We start from the raw sequence: 26,696 nt of genomic DNA, 5'->3' as shown, positions 1-26,696 counted from the left end.
AGAGTACCTTTCCCTTTTCTTTCTACATATCAAAATGTATAAATATAAATCACTTAGCTAGTGATTCCAGTATAGAAGAGTGACCTAGATCAGGATAACTCAAAACATTCATTGACTTTACCTCTATTCTCTATTAGTTTATATGTAGTGTTGCACTATACCTTTATTAGTTGAACTTCAAACACAAGTGTCTAAAGATATTTTCTTTGACTTATCGGATGTACAGTGCATCCGGAAAGTATTCACAGCGCTTCACTTTTTCCACATTTTGTTGTGTTACAGCCTTATTCCAAAATGGAATAAATTAAATTTTGTCCTCAAAATTCTACACACAATACCCCATAATGACAATGTGTAAAAGTTTTTTTTTAGATTTTTGCAAATTGAATAAAAAATAAAAAAAACTAAGAAATCCCATGTACATAAGTATTCACAGCCCTTGCTCAATACTTTGTTGATGCACCTTTGGCAGCAATTACAGCCTCAAGTCTTTTTGACTATGATGCCACAAGCTTGGCACACCTATCTTAAGGCAGCTTCGCCCATTCCTCTTTGCAGCACCTCTCAAGCTCCGGTTGGATGGGAAGCGTCGGTGCACAGCCATTTTCAGATCTCTCCAGAGATGTTCAATCGGATTCAAGTCTGGGCTCCGGCTGGGCCACTCAAGGACATTCCCAGAGTTGTCCTGAAGCCACTCGTTTGATATCTTATGCTTAGAGTCGTTGTCCTGCTGAAAGATGAACCGTCGCCCCAATCTGATGTCAAGAGCGCTCTGGAGCAGGTTTTCATCCAGGATGTCTCTATACATAGCTGCATTCATCTTTCCCTCTATCCTGACTAGTCTCCCAGTTCCTGCTGCTAAAAAACATCCCCACAGCATGATGCTGCCACCACCATGATGCACTGTAGGGATGGTATTGGCCTGGTGATGAGCGGGTGCCTGGCTTCAGTCCTTCAGGTGCATTTTGGCAAACTCCAGGCGGACTGCCATGTGCTTTTTACTATGGAGTGGCTTCCGTCTGGCCACTCTACCATACAGGCCTGATTGGTGGATTGCTGCAGAGATGGTTGTCCTTCTGGAAGGTTCTCCTCTTCCCACAGGGGAATGCTGTAGTACTGACAGAATGACCATCGGGTCCTTGGACACCTCCCTGACTAGGACCCTTCTCCCACGATCGCTCAGTTTAGACTGCTGGCCAACTCTAGGAAGAGTCCTGGTGGTTCCGAACTTCTTCCATTTACGAATGATGGAGGCCACTGTGCTCATTGGGACCTTCAAAAGCAGCAGATCTTTTTCTGTACCCTTCCCCAGATTTGTGCCTCGAGACAATCCTGTCTTGGAGGTCTACAGACAATTCCTTGGACTTCATGCTTGGTTTGTGCTCTGACATGCACATGCACTGTCAAGTGTGGGACCTTATATAGACAGGTGTATGCCTTTCAAAATCATGTCCAAACAACTGAATTTACCACAGGTAGACTCCAATTAAGCTGTAGGAACATCTCAAGGATGATCAGTGGAAACAGGATGCACCTGAGCTCAATTTTGAGCTTCATGGCAAAGGCTGTGAATACTTATGTAAATGCGATTTTTTTTTTTTTTTTTTTTTTATTCAATTTGCAAAAATCTCAAAAAAAAATAAAAATGTACACGTTCTCATTATGGGGTATTGTGTGTAGAATTTTGAGGACAGAAATTAATTTATTCCATTTTGGAATAAGGCTGTAACATAACAAAATGTGGAAAAAAATGAAGCGTTGTGAGTATTTTCCCGATGCACTGTACATGGGCTTATTATTCTTATAGCACTTTACATGCAGATTATATGTACAGGTCTCTCTGGATGATCCAATGGGAGGCAACTATTGTATTTTTTCTTTGATTAGACCAAACAAGATTTTAGTGAGTCTACTAGAACATTTGAGCACAATACCTACCTGTATCTTAGGACGACACTGAAATTGCAGCTCACAGTGTACAGCAGCTGCCCAGCTCACATAACTCCAAGGGGCCTGATCATTTACTTCTATCCTCTGTTTCTGTTACCTGACATTAGCCCTTGCTTCTAAAGTGTTACTTTATATGTGATGCTGCATTGTACCATCACCGATTGAATCTCAAGCATTGCTGCCATATGATAGTATTTTGGATCCTTTTGAGCTTGATATTTTTATTGTGATCTACATGCTTAGTATATGTACATGCATCTCGTTTTGATCAAATAGGAGGCAACTTGTTATATCTAATCAGTGGCGTAACTATAGAGGGTGCAGTGGGTGCGCTTGCTATGGGGCACGGCGGCTTAGCAAGCAACCCCCTGCAACCAGGCGAAACTACAGGATGGTCCAGGTGTGCACCGGCACTACACATTGACAAGCGCCCACTTCCCCTGCACCCGGCACTACAGGGACAAGCGGCCACTTCCCCAGCACCCGGCAGCAGGACGGACCTGACACACGGCCCTGAAACTGCAGACTGGCGCCCGCAACTGGTGGCAGGAGGGCCAAGACAAACGGCAGATGGACGGTCCTGGCACAAAAGTCAATTTGATTGTTTGGTACTGTGGGGGTTGGGGAGGTCAACTGCTACTACTACTGTAAGCTGCCCTTAGATCTACCCTTACCCCAGCACTGCCTGCCCCTAACCTCCTCTTGCCACTAGTATTGCTCCAGCTGCTATTCACCCTTACCACCTCTCTACTCCCAGCACTGCACCGCCTGCCCCTAACCCCCTCCTTGCCCCAGTACTGCACCAGCTGGTATCTGCAGTTACCCTCTCTCCCTATTCCCAGCACTGCCTGCTCTTACTCCCCTCTACCCCAGCTCTACCCTAACTTCTCCCTGCCTTTACCCCCAAAGCTCTACCCAAACTGCTGCCTGCCCCCAGCACTGTCCCAACTGCTGCCTGCCCTCACCCTCTATAATATGTAATGGGACCCAGATAGTGGAGTAGGACCCCAATTTTTAAAAGCGAGGGGTCCCTGGGACATTTTTTAGCTCTGCGCGATCACTGTGTGTGTGTGTGTATATATATATATATATATATATATATATATATATATATATATATATATATATATATATATATATATATATTTTTTTTTTTATTACACACACACATACTCTGGTTGAGACCTGAGTTGGACAGGGCCCCTTAGAAACATTGCTATGGGGCCCATAAAAGTTCTAGTTAGGCCCCTTGATCTAATCATAACAGAAATACACAAGATTTTAAGGGACTGTGTTATATGCAATGCCTACCTGAATTTAACAACACTGGGCCTGATTCAGAGCCACTTGTAAGTGGCCGCTCGTTCGTTCCGAGCGATGTTCGCACATCTGCTCATGCATATGGGTTGTAATGCGCATGCGCCAACCAGTCAGTGTGGTCGGAAATCGTGTGCTCGCAAAATAGCGAATGCCTGCTAATTTGAGTGACAGGATGAGGCGTTTGTGGGTGGTAACAGGGGAAGGTGCTTGAAAACGGGGAGTGGAGATCCGAACGCAGGCGTGCCAAACGGTCAAAACGGCCGTTTTAAGGGTGTGCATAATTAACAAAGCAGCGTCATCGACCACGTCAGTTGGTTGTCTTTTAGCCTTAACTGCTCGCATGATTGCGGTAGGAAAATGCTACCGCAAGAATAGCGAGCAGTTCAGACGCCGTTCGATGTACTCGATTAATCTAATAAATAGCGGAGATTACGTATGATGCGAGCGGCCAGGGGGCGTTTTTTCAAAATAGCAAGCGCATGTTTCGTTCCCTCGTTCAGACATAGAGGCGTCAACAGACCGCAAAGAGCGAGCGCTTAATTTAAATATTCGGCCCCTTTTTCAGAACGACCGTCCGCAAATAGCGTCTGGCTCTGAATCAGGGCCACTGGACTATAACAAGACACAATAGCTGTCAGATTATTTGGGAGTATTTGACTTTATATATATATATATATATAAAAAAAAAAAAAAAAAAATTCTATGAATATTTCATGTTTTCAGTTATCCTGATCTAGGCAACTTTTGTTCTGGAATCACTTTTGATATTAGTGTTTGTTTGTGATATATGTATGCGTTTAGTCCAGATATGGACTTTCTTAGATTTCACTAATAAGAAGTTTTAACTCCTACTCAGACAAGCTGGGCATCCACTATACAATTTTCTGTCAGATATCTGTCCAATCTGGCTGGTTGGAATGAAAACCTGGTAATGTATGGGAGCAAATGACAGTCGATCATATGGTTTTAAACACTGAAAAAAGGACAAAAAAAAATTGTTCAAATTTGTTACATTTGTGTGTTTTTTTAACCAATTTGCCTGAACAACCATTTTTGGCTATTTTCCAGTGTTTGTGAGCTAATGGACGATTGTCATTTGCTCCCATACATTACCTGGTTTTCAATCCAACCAGCCAGATTGGACAGATATCTGACAGAAAATTGTATAGTGGATGCCCAGCTTTAGAGTGCTCCTAAACCAGAGAGTACTTTTTCTACTTGTTTTTCGATATTACTGTTTTGACGCTCAAGAATGCACCTCCACAAACCTATATCCTCAGGACAATTTATTTACTGTGGATGTCAACCCATCGTAGCAGTGGCCAGTGATTCTCAGTGCTCAGGAACCTCTTTTCCCTTTGTCCCCTATATATTATGCACTAAGCAATGAAAGAGAAAGTATACTAAAGATGTACTCATCCTTATCCCCTTTGCTGCTGAGACTTTCTCACCTGAATGTTGGCATTCAGTGTAGCACACACAGAAATCACGTGGCATTCAGATGGCTTTGCATTTTCCATAAATACAATTAGCCTCCTTATAACTTAGGTTATGCTGCACTAATTACAGTACAGGTTGAGTCTCCCATATCCAAAATGCTTGGGACCAGGGGTATTTTGGATAACGGAATATTCCGTAATTTGGAATATTTGCATATCATAATGAAATATCTTGGGAATGGGACCCCAATATACACAAAGAATGCATTTATGTGTTATATACACCATATACGCACAGCCTGCAGGTCATTTTATACAATATTTTCAATAATTTTGTGGCTCAAGCAAAGTTTGTGTACAGAAATGAAATTCACTTATGTTTCATACCCACCTTATACACACAGCCTGAAGGTAATTTTATACAATATTTTTTATAATTTGTGCCTTAGACAAAGTTTGTGTACATAGAACCATCAAAAATCAAAGGTTTCATTATCCGAGTCATGACAAAATTATTCCGTATTTCGGAATATTTGGATATGGGAGACTCAACCTGTATTACACTTTAATTCACAACCTACAACCACATTCACAACAATTGCTAGACACTTCGTTCTAGAGAACAGAGCATGTCACAGGTATTGCACCACAACTAGTACAGGATATAACTACATTGAGAAATCAGGGTGCTCAAATATTTTTTTATTTTATTTTTTTTAAATGAGTGACACTAGCAACCCAGTGAAGGAAAGGATCCACAAACAATAGCCACTAAACCTTCTACTGTATGTCTGGGGGGATTATCTGAGGAAAACAGAGGATGGGAAGTAAACAGGTACAAGCAGAGTTTGAGTCTAGTAAAAACTACTTTAACATAAAATTGCAAGTTCCTGTACCGTGATGGACAGTTTAATATTGCTATTGCATGTAACAGTGTTAGCCTCACTGCAAGAGACAAAAGGTATAACATTTAAATAGGGAACTTCACATTCAGAGAACTACTGTAAATGATCCAGGCAGCTCTGTTTTATTTTCATTGCCCTAGAGTAGGGATGGGGAACCTCAGGCCCGGAGGCCGTATAAGGCCTGCGGAATCATTTGGTCTGGCCCTCTGAGCTTTTTTTCTGCTAGTCTCATCTGGCTAGCAGCGTGCCTAGAATGGCACCATGCAGCGAGAATATATGCAGCAGTGCCGCCTGGAGCTTCCTTAGGATGCTTCAGACGGTCACACTGTTGCCCTTACAGCTCCCTGGAGCATCCTCAGGATGCTCCGGACATTGCTGTAATCACCAGCAATTGTGGCCCCCACCCCATGTGACATCACATAGAGGGGGCGTGGTCTGCACCAGGCCAGCGAATAAAGTAATATATATCGAAATGGCCCTCAGCAGAAAAAAGGTTCCCCACCCCTGCCCTAGAGATTACAGCATATCACACAAGGTCTATGAATTGGAAACAAAGCAGATACATGCAAATACGGCTAAACAATCCTGCCACTCGCCCAATGTCCAAGGTGGTCAATGGTCACACATGTAGGTGGGCATGTCTGAGGAGCTAGTGAGCTTGGAAGATATCCACAAACAAAATCTTACAACACTCCTCTACACTTACCAAATGCCTGATGATGCTCAGATTGATTATCAGGTTATTTTAACATTGATTTTAGAAAGACAGAACCACTGTCCAATGAGACCACTCGTAAGAGTGATTGAATAGGACGAGATCTGGGCCAAGTGGCTGGATCACATCTGGCATTAATACGGCCCATTGATAGTGGGATGTGCAACATACAGGAGGACATTAAAATAAAAGGTGAAAACCTGTATACGTGTGCTCCTTTTTATTTCTTACCATTTAAAATCATGCACAATACTTATTTTGCCAGTTTAGAATCCTAATAAACCCAAAGTAACATGACAAGTTGGAACAAGTCCCTAGAACGGTTTCATCTGAACCTATGCAATGTGTGGATTTTATCGCAAAACGGATATCACCAAGTGTCTCAGTTACGAATTTCAAAATTAAGGGAACGCGACATTTCTAAAATACTACATAGTCCTAGAAAAAGGCAGCACATAAAACAATCCAAAAGAACGCTGTGCGTGACCTATAAAAGGTGGTTGATACAGACACACCTAAACTAACAGCAAGGGAGGGTCAGCACCAGCAATCAGTTTTAAGTTCAGCTGTGTGACTTTGTCTATGAAGTAAGGTTGAGGCGTTTGCCAAGACTGTTGCTGCTATTCTTTCCTTTAACGTGAGCTTGTGCAAGTCTGTAAAACTTCTATATAAAAGTGTTGCAAGGACAAACTCTTTATTTTAAGCTGTAGATGCATGGGAACATCCTTATCAACAAAAGGGTATAAACAATATTACAATTGCAACAATAGCATTAATTGCGTTATAAAGGGTGGAAAGAAAACAAACAGCAAAGATATTCCGCACCACGATACATAATTCTTTGTGTTCCCTCACACATTACTCACTTGATGAATGCAGGAGGCATGTCTCTTTTCATGATCTGATCTTCAGTGGTTTGGACGGTCTCTTTCCCTACCTGAGATAAGACAATAAAATACAACGTTGGCCATGTTTAGCAGAATAATAATAGAGTAACACACGGCAGGTTTTTAAACACAGGACCTGTCATACGTACAACCTACCCTATCTATCTATTATACCAAGCCAATGTTCAGGTTAATGAAAGATTTTCAGTAAGTGCAGATACTATTAATATGCTCAGAGGAATACAATCCTTGGACAACCAAACGCAGTAGTTACAAAGGGGGAGACAATTGTACAGCTTCAGGCCGATTGACTCTCCTAATTTATATCCAAGATCAAATGCAGTGGAGAGGTGCAACCTACTACATCATAAATACAATAGAGGAAGGAACTAGTTTTTACGTGCACTAATCTGTAAAAGGCAAATGTATATTAAAATTAACCTTTATTTAATAATCAATTAAAATATAAATGCAAGCAAACCCAAGCCATAGCGAAATATTAAAATATAGGTGAAAAAAAAAAAAAAAGTGTTTAAAATGATCAGAGGCTGATTGTTCTTAAAATATATATTTAGTAATGTCAAAGCGAATAAGACACACCAAAAGTTGATATAAATATGTACACACAGTATAATTCTAAAATATTAAAAGGAGGTAATGCATTTTTTAAATGAATTCAGTCAGACAATTTGTAGAGAGATTGTACATAAACTCTGGTATAGCAGTACTGGTTTGAGAATGGTGTATTCTGGACAAATTAGATAATCATAACCCATATGCTGCAGGTCCAGCTAGTGTTGCCAATATTAATATAAAGAAACATTAGTATAAACATTATTTTACAGTCTAAAAAAAAAGCCTCTCTGTAAAACGATAAGTTTATATCAAAGCTAATCAGAGTTATCTTTATTGAGACAAAAATCGGGTTATTGACAATTGAACCCTATGGGTGGTATTCAATTGTTTACGTGGTCCGGATCTCCCGTCTAAAGCGACAGGAGCTCACGGGCCAAAATTCAATTGTTGCAGTTTATCACGCTGATCGCGCCCAAAGTGGTCGGGTTTAACCGCGTAAAGCAGCTACCCCAGACCAAAGTGCTGGGCGCGACCATGAAAAGTGATGTTTGGGCGTCCAAACGGTTCACTTTTCGCACATCTCAGCTCGAACTCTGCTGGGGCTGCAAGCTGAAATGGAGCGCCGGCAGCTGATCGCGCCCGACAGGAACAACAATTGAATACCGCCTTAAATGTCAAAGTGCAATAGTAAGACCCAGTCAGAAAAAAAAATGGTCTGCAATACAGAACGAATAATAGATTCTCTGATATTTTAACCCAGGGAGCAATCAGCTCATACAAATTGATCAATTATATAGGTAAATTACAGTAGAGAACTAATGGCCTGATTCAGCAAGGACCGCAATTGCAAAGCTGCACGCAGGAAGCTTTGCAATTGCGATCCCTGCAATTATGGTAATGTCTCCTGCTGCATTAAGTATCCGAGATGTTGTCCAACGCAGCATCAGTTGCTCTGCAAACAGACAGCCGGATTCGTGACCCATGGGTTTCGGGAAACGGAGGCCATCGCTGCCCCCTCCACGCCAACAAACGCCAGCAGACTGTCAATCACTGACAGTCTGCATGCGGGATCACAGACACGTTCTGCGCAGTACGGGTCATGCGTGCACTGCTGAATTAGGCACTAAGATCTATGAGTTTTGGAGACACAGAAATTACCCAAGACACGTCACTAATGAACAGACTGGTTGACTTCTACACCCCACCCAACCACTATGTCTAATAGCATTTGAGATCCAAGTTGCTTGTCTGATGGCAAAATGCAGCCCTCACACATGGTTCACTCACTAGTAACACATCCCCATTAGACACTTTATGCTGATAAGCAACTACAGTAAGGCCAAAACATGATTGGCTGATAGGCTTCTTATATAGTAGTGACAGCTTTGACTGACATGTGGCATCAGTGTGAAACACTGCGTTGGTGCTCTGATTTAATAAGGGAGCTGTTACATATGATATGGGGGTTCAATACGGGATGCCGGCGCTTGGAATCCAGGCAGTAAGAATCCCAACGCCGGTATCCCGACTGTCGGATTTATAACTACTTCCCGCTATGAGTACAGTGAAAATCTTTTAACACAATCAACATGTAGCAAATGCGTAATACTGGAAGTATTTATGGGTGACTTTTACAAATAAAGTTGGAGACACAAATTTGTGAACATTGAGGAATCAGTGAGGACTTCTTTCAATTTATCAACCACCCGTGTACCAGGAGCACAAGTATCGTTAGTTGCAGGTGGTGGTGAAGCACCTCTGAGGACCCTGCTAGCAGCAAGAGGTCATCTAGGTAAGGTAACAGGTGGATCCCCTGCAGCCGCAGATGGGCTGACATTACCGCTATGATCTTTGTAAACACCGGAGGTGCAGTGGCAAGGCCAAACGGCAGAGCCTGAAACTGGAAATGTTGTTTTGAGACAGCAAACCTGAGAAAACATTGGTGAGCTGAAACAAATCGGGATATGCAGGTATGCATTCTGAATATACAGGGATACCATAAAATCCCCAGGTTCCATAGCCAGTATAACTGAGCGTAGGGTTTCCCTCCTGAACCTGGGTACCCTTAGGAATTTGGCCAGGGACCTGAGATTGAGAATAGGACAATAAGCACCATTTGGTTTCTGGACTAGATAAAGGCTGGAATAATAACCTGTTCCCCTTTGGGACAATGGGAGCCGTACAATGACCCCTGCGCCAGCAGCATGGATTGTACCACTTCTTGAATAGCCAAAGCCTTGTCTGAGTTTTTCAGAAGTCCTGTGCAAAAGAATTGATGGGGAGGCCTTTTGTGGAAGGAGAGGGCGCACCCCAGAGAGACCACTTCCTTCACCCCGAAAACCGTGGTAGTATGACACCAGTAATGGGTGAACTGAAGAAGTCGGCCCCCACCCTAGGGTCCCCCAGGAGGAGGCCTGTCCCGTCAAGTGGAGGGCTTGTCATCAGGCTTGGCAGCAGGACGTCTGGTACTCCAGGGCCACTTCTTAGGCCTGGCAGATTTTTTGGTGGTGGATGGCCTGGGAAAGGACTGAGTTCTAGCCATTCCTGGGGCCCGATAGGTCCAAAAGGACAGAGTCCGAGCACCTGAAGTGGCTGGAGGAGAAGGCAGACAAGCCGACTTAGCTGCTGCTAAGTAATTCACAATTTTGTCCAAATCGAGCCAAACAAGACTTTACCGTCATAAGGCAAACACTCCAACCCCTTCTTGGATTCCGCATCGGCCCTCCAAGAACGGAGCCACAGAGAGTGGCGAACCGCAATGGCCACCGAAGAAATCCTGGCATTTAGTAAGCAAATATCCAATGCTGCCTCATTTATGTAGGTAGCAGAATATTGGAGGTTTCCCTCAAGATTCAGCTGTTCTCTGGTAGCATTTGGGGCTAAGGATGTTTCCAGGCTGTTAGCCCAACCTTCCATGGTCCGAGCCACCCAGCAAATGGCTATACCTAGTCTGTACGCAGCTCCTGAAAGGGAATAAACAGATTTAAGGCAGATCTATCTGTAGGATCTTTCAGGGATGACATGGAAGGCTTAGGTAGTGTTGCGCTTTTTACCACTTGGAAAAATAATTCTCAGCAAAAGGATAAGTCGAGGCTAGACGCTTTTGTGGCTGATAACGCTTCCCCAGTGTTTTCCATGCTACCTCCAAGTGATTCACCGGTTGGTCAGACAACGGGAATATAGCCTCAGTCACCTTTTCTTCCATGAAATAGGCATGTCTAGACTTAGGTGCGGGAAGCTCATACTCCTCAGTGGTCAGGGCTGCCTTCACAGCCTGTATCAAACCAGGAAAATATATTTTTAACCTAATCCCCACCTCCTGAGGAGTCAGACTCATCGGAGAGCAGTCAATCATCAGATGATACCTCATCGTCCTCAGACACACAGTAGACATCAAGTTGTCCTGAGGAAGGGGTTATGAGCCCCGAAACGTTTACCTATGAACAAGCCCCTCTGGTGAGGGCATTGCACGTTATCTGACTGCAAGTGTGCCACCTGTTTGGAGATATATATATCATTTAGTTTCGGATCCCCATGAAGAAGTCAGCAGACAAAACGCGTTGGGAAACTCCCTCCTTGTCCTAGAAATTCTCATACCTTGACTCAGATAAGCCGTTTTTAGATCACCTTATTTATTTATTTTTCTACTGAGTATCTCTTTCCTTTAAAATGATTGTTTATGGTGTTTGAACTGATTGAGGCAGAGATCTTTTGCCTAGCAGTGTCATTTTATGTATGTTTGTTTTAAATCTTGAATTAAAATGTATTTTAAAGTTTTTAATAGTATTTATCTATTTTAAACATCATGGATTTATGCTTTTAAACAGCTCTTCTATTTATTTGTATGCACTTTAGTTGTTCAGCACTTTTGCACTTAAGCTTTATATATGCCTTCCTAATCCTGGTATAGGATATATATTGCGTTAATCACTTTGCAAACAAGCGGATCTGTCGCCCAAAGTCAATCCCCCCCTCTCTTTGTTGTAGTATTGGTGATATACTACTAAACATCTATTGACACGGGGCTGACGCCCACCTAAAGCATTGGGCATATCCGCAATATTCACTGAAAGATTTTGTATTGTTCACGTCACTACTGATTATTGAGAATATACCGGCGCCGAATCCACACATATATATATATTATATATATATATATATATATATATATATATATATATATATATATATATATATATATATATACATATATATATACATACACACATACACATTTAGTTTCAATTGGATTGATAATTATTCTCAGGCGGCCCCATACACGGTGCGATAAAGCAGTCAGTCAATCTGACTGAAAAATGGAAAAAAAAAAAAATTATAAAAAATTATTGTAATTAAATGTGGGGTGCCTAAACTAATGAAAAAGTAGATTTTGGGGTAATTTAAGGAATATTTTTTTTTACCCCAAAAAATGACATGTAATTAATTTGACTAAATAAGCCAATTAGAAACTTCAAATTGCCTAATTGGTCATTCGGGGGGTTCAGCACAATGTCCCCACATTTCAACCTCAAAATAAAGATTTTCCTTTCCATCTCTCACCGCCAGGGATGTGCGAGTGGAAAGTTGAGAATTCAGTCTCACTGATCAGTGCGAGCTGCTAATTGGATTGCAAAATGAATTCGCTGTGCGAATTCGAAGTGAAAATCGTAACTCACATCTCACAATTTGCACCTAAAAGGATTGACCCAATTATCTCCATTTCCATGTGTCTACAGATCTAAATATATTGATGTCAACAGATTGCAAGGGAATGTTGTTATTAGGTTGATAATGAGATTACTAGAAGTAATTAGGTTGTGTGTATGTTGTATCACACATGATTCACAGTCTGCAGATTATAGATGCTGTAATGCTGTCCAGGAACAGGATGTTATTGCAGCTTTATATGAAGTGATATGCTGTTGTACTGGGTAGGAGTACATGAAAAAGAAATGCAACTTAATAGTATTGGAGTAGTTTATGCTCAAGACCGCAGTATAACTGAAGGTTCCAGAGCCTTTCCTGTATACCTGTTTGACAAACTAACCTATTCTAATTCTGAATTCAGAAGACCAGAAACCTCTATGGGAGCAGATAACACTCCATGATTACTGGCAGTGTGTGCTACAGAAAGTAATATTGAGCAGCCTGTTTGTGTTGCTGTTAATGTTTTGTATCTTTGTCACTAATAAAAAGAAGTTTATATTACTCATTTAATTTGACATATTATGCAGCACTATCAGAGAATATCATCTACCCCCCTCACCCGAAGCTTCATTCTAACTTCCCTTCCACAAGTACACACATACAAACCAAGACAGACAGACGCAGACAAGGGCCAGTTTAATTGCAAGCAAATTAATCTACCAGTATATCTTTGTAAAAGCTCACCTCTAGGAATCCATGAGTCACACTGTGACCTAAAGCCCCAGCACTGCAAGGCAGCAATACCAACCATTTTACCAACCAATTTTAGAAAGTTGATGTAGTTAAGGTTCAAATTCAATTAGATGCGAGTAGCTGCCAGCAGCTTGCCCTGAGCTCATAAACCCCAATGATGGTTGCTGGTTTCAGCTTGTATCTCTATAAAATACCAGTAGGAATCGGGAGAGTGACTGGATCTTTGCACTTCTAACTCTAAGAGGGGTATTCAATGTGAAAGGTTAACTTCCCTGGCGAAGTTAACGTTTCATATCAGAGTTTTTTTCTGCGTAAAGGTATGGTGCGCGCTCCCGCTTATCCCCGTATTCAAAATAAAATTAACTAAAACGGGAAACTCCGAAGTTGGATTTGCGTAAAGTTAAGAATTTTTCCTTCAAATAATTGTAAGACCCCCCTAAAGTTGTAAAAACATGGGGGAACACTATGGGTCCCCCCGTTTTAGCCTTTACTTGAAAGTCGGGGATTTAAATAGCCGCAGCAGGTGTTTTTTTCCCGACATTGAAGAAGTGATGCAGAAGAGCACTTATGTTATTTACTTCGTTTTTTTAAGTGGTCCCATCAAATTTGGGGTACATGAAAATAGGTACTAGCATATTTTTAAGTCCCTAAAGTCAGTTTTTAAAAATTCTGCATTTGTGCACCTGCCGCTATAATTCTATTCTAGAAAACACCTGCCGTATCCATGCAGAATAGCCCTGAACCTATTTCCTATTGTGTAACAATTTTTTCCCATTTTTTTTTTTTTTTTGCACCCCAATTTTTAAATTTTTTGGGGTGTCCCTATTTTTTTTTAAAACTTTTTTTGACACAGTTCTTTTTTAAATGTCAATCTCAGGGGTGCAGGCTATTTTTTTTAAGCCTGCACCCCTAAACCCCAATTCTGTACTTTTTTTCGACACCTATTCAATGGTGAAAACGATTTTTAGCAAAGACTTTTCAAAACTGCGATAAGTCTTTGAAATTGAATACGGTGTAAAACTAAAACCAGTGATATTAACGCAAAAAACGATGTTATCGCACCCATATTGAATACCCCTAGAAGTAGAGTGTGTGAGCTGCTGTCTGGGGATTTATAAATCAGGAGGGACAACATCCCACAAAGCCGCAGAAAGCCGTCCGGCTGCTGGTGGCTAACTGAATCTCGCCTGAATCTCAAATTTTACTGTTTGCTTTAACCATAAAGGGGTTGTCCATTCCTTATAAGAGGACAATCCAAGTTACTCCAGCACTGGAGGACTACGCTACTGACAGTAAATGTTTAATGATTGCTCAGTTAGGTTATTGTTGCAAACCTAAAGGCAGTTTTAAATGACCCACACAGGCTTGGTAGGAAGAAAGATTAGGATGTGGCCCTCATTATGGTACCAGTGAACATTAGGTAACAGGGGTCAGGTGGAACACCCTTCTATAGCAAAAAACATAATCCTATAGAAGGGCAGCATTATCACTCACTACGCAAGGTATAATGAGGGAGTAAGGGGACAGACGGGAAGCAATCGGGAAGCCGACTGCCTAAATACCGGCAGCCGGCTTCCCGACTGTCTTATCCCGGCATGAGTGAAATGCCGGGCGTCTAGATGTAGACGCCCGCATTTCCCCGACGCCGGGAGACCGGTGCCCGGCATCACGATCGTAGTGATGCCGGGCGCCGCGGGGGGGAGGGTTAGGTTTAGGGCTCCCGAGGGGGACTTAGGGGTGGGCACCCTCCCGGTAGGGTTAGGATTAGGCTAGGGGGAGGGAGGGTTAGGCACTCCCGGGGGGGACTTGGGGTTAGGCACCCCCCCGGGGGGGTTAGGCACCCCCCCGGGGGACTTAGGTTTAGGCAGCGGGGCAGGGGGTGGTTAGGGTTAGGCACTTAGGGGCCCATTTATCAAAGTGAATTTGAGGTAAATTCCCCGAAAACACCTGTTTTCGGGGGTTTACCTCAAATACTAAGTATCCCCCGGATGTATGAAGGAGGGACCGCAGCAGCTATCTCCGTTACCTGCTGCGATCCCTCCATTGCCGCTCGCAGCCGCCTCCCCCATAGGCTTCTGTGGGGGATGCGATGCTGCAAAATGTATCAATATCGGGAAAGCGAAGCATTCCCGATATTGGCCCCGGCAGCTAACGCTATCTAAAGATAGCGTTAGCCGCTGTAGTCTATGGGGACTTTCCGCATATCAGCCGGCGGAGGGATCTGCCAGATCCCTCCGTCGGCAATGGGCGCCACTCATGTGCAGTCCGCGGGACTGCGCATGCCCAGAAGCCCCGACTGCCCTCCGGAGACATCGCAGGGACGGGCTCTTTCCATGCAAGTCAGCTGCAAGTGAGCGCATGGAACGAATTGCATATATTCACCCATATACATAGTGTACACATCTGTGCAATTGCACTGCCCCATCCGCTTGATAAATAGCGGTCATCATTATCAGTGGACAATTGTACCAGCCCCATACATGGTGCAAGACATCCATCTAAGATCAACAGAAACTCAATTCTGCCTACATGCCCTCCAGCAACTTTGCCTATATTACGTCCATCCAGCTGCAAGGGCATAATTACCATTTGACACATGGGTTCAGCTACGGAGCAACCACAGTGAGAAAAATAAAATATAAATCATATCAGTCTGTAAAACGGACTTGTGTGCAACTCTGCAACCTTATCCCTGCTTGCCAAAACTGCCAAACAGTAATATACTGTACATTTATGGTGATAAACCTTCTATAGGGTGATTCAATAGGATTATAAAGCAAAGTTAGGTTCTTTTAAACACTTTCCAGCAAAAGAAAAACATCTCAGTTACTGAGATTTGCTTAATATACTGTGATCGGATTTATAATAATAATAATGGATAAATGGCAAGAAAAAAATATTGTACAATCACTAACATTCCATGACCCAGCAAAAACAAATGGGTATTTTAACAATAAAACAGAGTAGAAATTGTTAGGAAGCCACCAGTTTACATCAAAGGTAACCTCTGACCCTCTACGAGACAGACAGTGATGAACAGAGCATCGTGGACCCTCAGACTGGGAAAGGAAGGAAGCTGAAAGGTCATCTAGAGAAATGTTTCTTTCAAAGCAGCCATAAGATGAGCACACATAACCATTACCCAAACTTTCCGGCCGCAGAATCCACAAGTGCTCAACATAAAGAACAATAGGACACGTGCTGCACACTCACACACACAATAAATAAAGATATTACAGCTGTGCAGCTAAAGCAGAATACATGAGGGGACTGGACTGGTGCTCAGAGCCACTAGTAGCAAAGGTATAAGCTCAAAATCCAATGAAGACAATCTTAGAATGAATGCGCCCCCAAACGATGAAAGACAGGGATGTTTATGAGCAAGAACGTTCCTTTTCTATTAGGCAACATTTGTGCAGACCTATAAAACAAATAAAATGTCCCTACAGATATATTATGCATTATACGGTATATATGGCGAGCACACTAGTAATGAAACTATTGTTTGAAGAAGGGGAAAAAAAAATGACCACTTCTCATATTGCGATTGGCCCACTAACAGCTTTGTGGTCACAGAGAAGTCTCGCCACAGAAGCAGCTGTGAAAGGCAGTTACGAGGGAGACAGGAACCCCCTGGGATTAGGAGGAACATGTTAGGAAATAGCACAAAAAATGTCAAGAACGTATCCTCCTTTTCCAACATACTACTGAGAAAGAGCCGCCCTAAGGCACATGTAAATGAATGCTGGACATTATGAGCTAAACTGGACTATACACTCACCATCACCCCTCAAACTATTATATGTATAACAGTGTGTTGTAAACTCTAACAAAATACAAAAAAATAGAAATAAATAACCATAGGTAATGCAATGCTGGGGCTCTATTGGATGGCAGTCCTCATACAGTGGTTTCAAGGTCTGCTGACGCAAATAGCGGCATCAAGGCACTAGCTCCTTCACAAGCAAGAAATTCAGGAAGGTGGCCTACTCGTTTCCATCCTGCCAGAGACAGAGCTGCGTTCTCACACAATTCATAGTGAAACATGAGGTTTCACAAAGCTACACATACTGCCATGCACTGGGTGATTGCGTGAAAACTCAATTCTGTACCTTACAGAGAAAGACCAGTAGGCGGGGAATATAGAGGTAAACAAATGAAGTTCAACACAACTTTTCCTAATACTAAATTGATTTAATCTCTCTGGCTTCATCCTGTGCTCTCAGCCATCTATTTGTATCAAGAGGCCGAGTTATCGACGTTTGCTGTATAGAGCTATATGGTGCCACAAGGGGTCCGCAGCGCCTTACAAAGTACTTAGAAGGACATTACAAGAGGGAATACGCAAGCCAGTACATTAAAGTCATCTAAAGGTGGAAACATTACTATGTTTTGTCAGTTCTAGCATGCTGGGTATTTAAAGAAAACATTTTTAATACAGGCTACATAAGATGTAATTCACAATAATTAACTGTTTTCTATTGTAAGCAAATGCATTGAAGAAGCTGTGGCCAACCCGTGGCTCCCGCAGCGGTTCGTAATAGTGAATTTTGTTTCCAGGTCGGGAGCAGGGCCGTATTGCCACCTCATCAGGCTGGTTCTTGTACCTTATCGGAGCAACAATTGAATTGCTCCGTCGGGTATCCATCACTAACTGGGTGCAAAAAAACCATTTGAACACCCCATATGATTGTTTCTTTTCAGCAAGATATGGTAAATGTGTTATATTTTCAATGTACAGTATGTGTGTACAGTATGTATGTGTGTTTATACTATGTATACACATATAAAAAGATAAACTTGGCTATCCTCCGTATGTAGTTTATCACTTTGTCTGAGTGGTTTGCCACTCCAGCATTAAAGTCATTTTCATTATGAAGAATTTCTAAACCTCACCCTTTTTAGTCTATGAGTAATATGTTAGATTACACGCAGAGTAGTTAACCTCATAGATGGCAAAATATCAAGACAGGAAAGGACTAGTAATCCTACTCATCCTGAAACACTGACAGCTGCCACAAACTAAAGGGATCTGCTAGCAGTGACTGTTTGGAGGGAGGCGCTGGATACTTACTAATAATGTCTGTTCTGCTCACATATCTTAAACTACAAAAAAACAGAACAAAGTGGGTGGCAGAGATAGAAGCCCACTGTCAGCCACACATTCTGCTGTCACTCACTTCATCATGATGAGCTAAATTAGAATGACCTTTTCACTGTTCCTCAGCCATTATCCTGGCAGACTGCTCATAATAAACTAGAGACAACTGAGCCTGCCAATGGGTGACACTCACCCTCCAGTGACCCTAGGGGTACAGACAGAAGCAGCCAGACCACCCAGCTATAGGTAAGTGGGGGAGGGAAAAAAATTAAAGGTCACTTAAAAAGGTGTTAGTCCACCACATATTCAATTGATGGCCGGGCTATGGTGGTTTTACAGGATATCACATAAATGCTGAACTGGGTTCAGATATGGAGACTGAGAAGGCCAAGACATATGGACAAAAAAAAGGTCATGCTCATAAAAACAAGTGAAGGGGCAATAAGCACTGATCTGTGTAAGGAAAGGATCTCATCCATGGTGACGCAAGATTCATTGGTCCATATAAAACTTCCACCACTGCTCGGTAGTCCCTGGCTACTTTGATCCTGGAGTATGCACTATTGATCACTATGGCCCTTTGGTGGTCATGTTTTCCTCTTCAGATCCAAGCAGACATCACCAAAAAGACACCATTTGAAACATTAGCACACTTCTGTAAAATCAGCCCATACAATTACACCTATGACCTATTTCATAGTCAGAGACTACCTCTTGAAGCCATCCTAGCCATGATTACAAGCAGCCAGGTCAGACCAATAATATTTTACATGGCTTCAACCATGTTGGAATGTGATTACTTTTTTTTTGCTTAATTTACACACGAGCTGTACATGTGTGGAAGCCGTGGCTTTCAATATGCTTGGTGCCCCTCATCTATCAAAGTGGAGAAGTTGCCCATGACAACCAATCAGCTGTGAGGTTGCATTTATCAAGTACATTCTATAAAATGATAGGTAAAAGCTGATTGGTTGCCATAGGTAACTTCTGCACTGGCACACTTCTCCACTCTTTTCACTGCTTCATACATCTACCTAATGTGTGTGGTCATCCCCTGACTGCAAAGAAGCTCCAGCCCAGCTACGCAACATTTATACTGCAGTTTCCAGAAATTTCACGAAGATATGAACTGATGCAAGGTAGACATTATAATTTTTCTCATAGGAGGACAATGTAACATTAACACAGTCTTGTTTAGAAATGTCAGACACTAGACAATCTATCGTTCATACAGCCTAATGGTGTGTACACACAGTACGACTTTCATGAACGATGTGAACGATAACTAGATCATTCATATAGTTACCGTTCACTTTTTTGCAGTCACCAACCAGACAACAACCAACGTTGCGCGTTCCTGCATGGACGATAAAGATATCTTTCATCATCCATGCATACAGGCCAACTTGGACGATATCGTCAACTTTGCCTGTTCTAGAGATGTGGAAGGGTGACTTCACTGAAAGACATCTTTCAAGTCATTGGTGGTACAGATCGTACCGTGTGTATGCACCATAAGAACGATATATTGTTCAGTCCATCTGGCAGGGTGTACTCACAATATAGCTGTGAAAGACATCTTTCGCAGATTATATTGGCCATGCTGCACGGTAGATGCGATTTATCTGACATATGTATTTCACATATGCTTATGTGTACACATGACCAACCCATAGGCTGGCCACAGGAACCAGTGATGATGACATCAAAGCTGTTTTTTCTGGCCAGACATATCGGGTGGCCGATTGGTAAGTATGTATGCACAAGATCGTTTGAGCATAACCTTACCATATTGTTAGATCGGTCGTTCAAGTGTGTACCGCACATAAAGCGTAAGCCAAAACCACAGACAATATATCCCTGCTTCTGTGCACAGACAAGCATAATCTGAGCTTAGCGTGGTGTCTCTCTCGCTCTCATTTCCGTTCACTAGAAAAGTGGTTTGAAAACCTTAGTGGTGCAACACACATGCTGACACAGAAGCCACATTATTAATTTTTTTGTCATGTATAATGTTAAAATATAATCAGAAACATGATTAAAAAAGGAGAAATGTTTAAAAAGAAAATCAAATTAGTTTCATATACACCATTAATTTTCTCCAACACCCACAAATTCATGTGACACCTAGGGTAATGAAACTAAAGACAAGAAAAGAAATGAAGAACATTCAATCATGGTGACAAAAATTAATAGACACCCAAATATTCTTCGTTATATGGTATACCATGCAAACATCCCAAGGAGGAAGTCCTCAAGACAACCTAACAAAGCAAAAAGAAAGGCACGTCAGATACTTGGTTGCACTGGGAGAGGAATCAGTAGCAGAAAAATAAGAGTTATGGTAGACTTACCTTTGTTAACTCTTTCTTCATAGAGTCCACAGGGATACCATGGGGGCTATGTAGTTGGAGTAATCCATTGCACCAAACAGCTCCAGCTTTCAAGCTCCCAGCATGCACAGGACCTCCTCCCTATATAACCTGCCCCCAGCCACAGGCATTCAGTTTGTAAACAAGCATAATGGAGACAGAAACTGGAGAAGGAAGTACAACAAGAATACTCAAAAAAGGAAGAGGGAATCCGTGACAAAAAAAAAAAAAAAAAAGAAAAGAACAGATCCCAACTGAGGCCAGGCGCGTCAGGGTGGGTGCCCTGTGGACCCTATGAACCTTGAAGAAAAAAAAAAAAAAAGTTAACAAAAAAAAGGTAAGTCTACCATAACTCTTATTTTCTTCTTCTGGTTTCATAGGGTCCACAGGGATACCATGGGGATGTCCTAAAGCAGTTCCCTTAAGGGTGGGGAAGCCTTGAGCAGAGAGGAGAAACCACCACCCAAAAGGAAGCATCCTGGGAGGCAAAAGTATCAAATGCATAGAATTTTATGAAAGTGTGGACCGAAGACCAAGTCACCACCTTGCACAACTGCAGAGGCGCCATGTCTAAATGCCCACAATGGTTCCACAGACCAGGTAGCATGTGCTGTCACACCCTGTTCGGAACAGAGAGATCAGCCTGAGTATACACATGAGAATTAGTTATATGCAGCCACCGAGCCAGAGTCTGCTTTTTAGCTGGCCAGCATCGCTTATGAAAACCATATAAACACAAAAAATGCATCTGATTTCCTAATGGAGTTGGTACGATCCATGCAGATACGCAGAGCTTGAACCACATCCTGTAAAGCTTCACCTACAGAAAAACCAGAACTACAATTTTTTCATTCATTTGAAAATGGAATACCACTTTTGGAAGGCAAGCCGCCCTTGTACGAGGACAGCTCTATTCTGGTGAAAAATCAAAAACGGAGAGAGACATGAAAGTGCTGCCAAATCAGAAACTCTGCGAGCTGAGGAGATAGCGAGTAGAAAAAGCATCTTCGCTGTCAACCATTTGAGGTCCACTGTATCCAAGGGGGGAGCCTGCAGCGCCCTGAGAACCAAGGATAAATCCCACAGTGCCACCGGAGGGACATAAGGTGACTGAAGGTGGTGAACACCCTGCAAAAATATTTTAACATCCAGCAGGAGAGCGATTCTACGCCGATACCAAACTGACAATGCAGAAGCCTGAACTCTCAAAGTAGCCAGACAAAGACCGAAGCAGGCTTCCTTGCCCTAAGCAGTGTCTGGATCACGGAAGTAGAAAACCTTTGGCCTTTAAGACGGAAGACTCAACAGCGATGCTGTCAAAGCGAGCCGAGGTAGATCCGGATATAGACAAGGACCCTGCACTAGCAAATCCAGCCGTAGCGGAAGTGGACTGTCTATGGATAGACATGTCAGATCAGTGAACCAATGTATCCTGGGCCAGGCAAGAGCTATTCGTATTATCCTGCCGCCTTCTTGCTTGAATTTTCAGATGACCCTTGGGAGGAGGGAGATTGGAGGAAACAGGTATGCCGACCTGAAGTCCCACCTCACCGCCAAAGCATCCACGAGGGCGGCTTAGGGGTCCATTGTTCTGGACCCGTACCTGGGGACCTTGTGGTTGTGACGTTATGTCCAGTAATCCCCACTTGTCCACCAGGAACTCATTCTCCGGCATGTATGTCCTCATGACTTAGAAAGTCTGCTTCCCAGTTGAGGATTCCTGGGACGAATATTGCAGAGATTGCTGGAAGATGGTGCTCTGCACAAACCAGAATGTTCGCCACTTCCCTCATGGCTGCCAGACTGTGTGCCTCCCTGATGGTTGATGTAAGCCACTGGTTGAGTTGTTGGACTTCATCTTGACAGGCCTGCCGTGAAGGAGGTCTTGCGTCAGAATGAGCGCCCTGTGCACTGCACGAAGCTCTAAAACATTTATGGGCAGGTGACTTTCCTGAGCTGTCCATCTTCCCTGAAAGGTTTAATTGAGTCATCTGCTGCCACCATGCGAGGGAGAGACGAACCTCTGGCGAGATGCAGATCGTTTGAGACCTTATCCGATCATACGGACCATCCCAATGAGACAAAATCTATCGTTGCAGGGACCTGAAATGGAACTGGGCATAAGCCACCATGTCGAAGGTGGATACCATGGACCCAGTACCTGCATTGCTAAGTGAACACACTCTCTGATTGTGGAGCAGTTTGTGCACCTGTAATTGTAGGGCAGCAATCTTGTCCACTGGTAGAAGAATCCTTTGCCCCAGGGAATCCAGCAGCGCCCCCAAATGTACCATCCGCTGAGTTGGAGAAAGAGAAGTCTTTTTCCAATTGATTACAAGAGCACGGCTGGATAGACAGGCAACGGTTATTTGGAGATGGTATTGTAAAATGAAATCTCCAAAACTTCTGAGGGGGATGCCTCAGGAATGTGGGGGCGTATCCATGAGACACCACTTCTCGAACCCAAGCATCCATTGCGGGCGAAAGGACTGAAATTACACCTGCCTATACTTAGAGGTAGTCGTAGATGGCAACCCAGCAGATTCAGATGCTGCCAGAGTATTCACTATGTTATCCAATTCCAGTCCAAACAGTACCTTCCCAGCAAAAGGCAAGGATTCCAGAGCTTTCTTGGACCCTGTATCCGCCTTCCAGGTTCTCAGCTAAAGGGTACGCTGAGCAGGAACCAAAGTTGCAGACACTCTAGAAGCCAAAATACCTGCATCAATAACCACTTTTCCAACATATGCAGCTGTTTCTCGCATTTGGCAGAGATAAGACCGCTATTCTCTGGTAGCATCTGGCATTCTATCTTCCAGAGATGTCATCCATTCTTCCATAGCCTTGGCCACCCAGGCTACGGCCATAGCCGGCGCAGTAATAGCTCCAGATACTGAAAAAACCAACCGCATCTTGCTACACAGCCGAAAAGGCTGCATCTTGTTCTACGGCCCACAGGCCACAGCTAGCCAAGATTTATCAGCCCACAAGGCTGCTGCACAGCCCAAAGGCTGCATTTTATTCTACGGCCCATGGATCACAACTAACCAAGGTTTACCAGCCCACAAGGCTGCTGCTAAGCCCAAAGGCTGCATCGGGAAACCCTAAACACCTTAGGGTCATACTTCCTACAGGAATACCACTGACCAAAAGAATGCCAAACCCTGTAATAGATGCGGGCAGAGGCATTGTTTCGTGCTCTAAGCATTGTTAGAATTACATAACTGGAGAAACCTTTGGCTCTTAAGATGGAAGATTCGTGAGCCACGCCGTCAAATCCAGACCCAGGCATCTGTTGTTGTTCGATACCAGTAATCTGCAAACTGAGGAAGTCAGCCTCCCACCCTGGGATTCCCTAGGAGGAGGCCCACCCCATCAGGCCGAGGGTTTGTCGTCTGGCTTAGAAACTGAACGTCTGGCCGGCCCAGACCTCTTAGTATGTCGCCTGGATGTCCTGCGAAAACTAGATGGTTTGGAGGAAGACTGTTCCTTTGCTAGCCCCAGAGGATGAAAGGAACCGAAAAGAAAACTGCCTAGATTTTATTGTACCTATAGTTGGCAGACCTGCAGACTTAGAAGCAGCTGGAGTAGCTATTATCTTATCTATTTCCATAGAAAGGTAAGGATTCCAGAGCACTCTTTGATCCTGTATCAGATTTCCATGATCTTAACCAAAAGGACCCCGTGTGCCACTACTGAAGCTGCTGAGGCTTTAGAAGCTAAAATTCCAGTATCTACTGCAGTTCCTCCCAAATAAGAGGCTGCTTCCCGTATGTGGGAGATCTACATCCTCTGATCTCTGGAAGCATTTGGTAGAGTCTTCCAAAGACCCCATCCATTCTTCAACAGCTTTGGCTACCCAGGCTCCAGCTAAAACTGGATGGGTAACAGTTCCCGGTGAGGAAAATATTGCCTTAAGACATGTTTCAACCTTCCCATCTGTTGAATCCTTAAGAGAAGATGCTGACGGAATAGGCAAGGCAGCTTTTCTGACTAAGTGCATCACAAACATCCACAGTAAGGAGGTACTCAGAAGCTGGGAAAGGATACAACAATGTTAATCTTTTATTGACATAAAACCATTTATCTGGGTTACCCCATGCCTCTTCCATAAAGCTCAGTGAGCTGCTCAGATTTAGGAAACTCCACTTTGGCCACCTTCCGGTGTTTAAACACTGCAGCCTTCTTACTAGGGGCTGGTTCATCAACCTGAATATCTTGGATTGATTTAACCGCCCTCACCAAAGGAGGAACATCCACTGTGGATGGATGGTCCTCCTCTCCCAAGCTAGACCCTGGAGAAGAACCCTGCACATCATTTGATTCCTCTGAATCCATATGCTGAGCAGAATGATAAAAAGATAACTTACGCTTCGGCGCCTTAGTAACTACCGGTCTGCTTGCACCAGTTGACTGATCCATACTCTGACTTGAGTGGGCATAAGCATGAATCCAGAAAGGATGTATAGGAGGTGCAGACATAGCATGCTGTGGATACCCCATACAAAGAGGCAGTATGGCAGTAGCCATACGATCCACAAACTGCTTCATAACCTGAGACAAGGAGGACACCAAAGATGGCTCTTGTACAGGGACTGGTATACTGGACTCGTGAGGTGGTTCTTTATAAACAGACAGCACACAAACCATCCTTTATAGTCTTGAGAGGACAAGCCCCCCAAACAGGCTTTACATGAAACAGACACAGGGGCCTTCCCCTCCTGATTCCCTGTACTTTTTGACATATCAATTATATAGGCAACAATGCAATGTAATGTGACAACCTTCACAAATAAATGTGAAGCATAAGAAAAATGTGAAGCATAAAGAAAAACCTCACACACCTGCAACAGAGGGATGAGGAGAAACACAGTGATAGTTATAACTGACAGTCAGAAATAAAAGGCAGTGTTATCACAGCAGCTATCAGTCACATACAACGCACTGAGGGCCTGATTCAGACCCTGAGCACTCGCAACCGGGTCGATGGTGGCCCAGAGCGCATGCGCACGACAGAGCCGGCTCAGTCGTGCACTTAACCGAGACACCAAAGGGTGTTGAGTGACAGCACGCCCCCTTTGGTGGGCCGGTCGGGGTAGTGGCTGCCCAGACGGAGGCGTTCCCATGGGAACGCCTACCGTTTGGGGGCGGCCCCACTGACATCACAAGTGATGTCAGTGGGAGAGCTTTCGGCTCTGTTTGAGTCGAAAGCTCTCTGGGGCTTGCGGCCACAAGACCATACCACAAGGGTCTCGTCGCAAGCCCGATGGTCGCGGCCTCCTGGCCGCTCGCATTAGCTGTGGGTGGCAACCCACAGCAATGCGCGCAGCCAGGTGGCCTCGACATAAAAAAAAAGAAAAGAAAAAGACGCCCTGATTCAGAACGAGCGCTCTGTCAGAGCGTCCGGCTCTGAATCAGGGCCTGAGCTCTGAATCAACTACTCAAAAACACAATGCTTGGTAAGACATAGAGCACTACTGTGAATATCTGGCCCATGGGAGAGGTATACAGGGAGACTGACCAAAACCTCCTGAGACCAACAGCTACAGCAGCACACCGATAGTGGACTGTGAAAATCTCATATACACAAGGTGGGTAGGAGGAGCGACCCAGACACGCGAAAACCTTTGAAGGTTCAGGGAACCATCTGGGTCAGGGGAAGAGCTGCCTACCTCCCCTAAGCTGCATCAACTGGCCGGGTATGCTGGCCTCATGGCAGCAGAAGCATCTGCTGCCAATCCCCGGTATCAGACGATAATATCCTGGACGCTCCAGGCCCTGCCTGCAGTGGCTTCCGATGCGTCTCCTACACCGGAAGCAAGGACTGCCTCGCTCGAATCCTCGTAAGTGAGGTGTCGCCTTACTTGACAGCTCCGTGCGTCTGGGTCCCAGCATTGCTGCTAGCAAGCTCAGCCAAGACCCGCCGAAATCACCAACCCAGTTACTGATGTTGCGGCCTGGCAGAGGTAGATGGAGTCACAGTACATGAGTCTTAATTCAGACGCTCAGTACTGCCAGCCCAAAAACAGAG

At 43.7% G+C, this 26,696-nt stretch overlaps 1 protein-coding gene across 2 annotated transcripts in view; it reads right to left on the bottom strand.

Annotated features, from left to right (window-relative positions):
* VCL (vinculin) overlaps positions 1–26,696 on the bottom strand; it is a 111,498-nt gene that overhangs the window by 60,170 nt on the left and 24,632 nt on the right. For both annotated transcript variants that reach the window (XM_088474981.1, XM_088474982.1), the window contains exon 2: positions 7,196–7,266. In XM_088474981.1, coding sequence (XP_088331107.1) covers positions 7,196–7,266 — 71 coding nt within the window. The remainder of the gene's footprint in view (positions 1–7,195; positions 7,267–26,696) is intronic.

Source organism: Taudactylus pleione, unplaced genomic scaffold (assembly GCF_031769625.1).
Source record: "Taudactylus pleione unplaced genomic scaffold, aTauple2 ptg000157l, whole genome shotgun sequence".
NCBI classification, from domain to species: Eukaryota; Metazoa; Chordata; class Amphibia; order Anura; family Myobatrachidae; genus Taudactylus; species Taudactylus pleione.
This window is presented reverse-complemented; position numbering and strand designations above follow the sequence as displayed.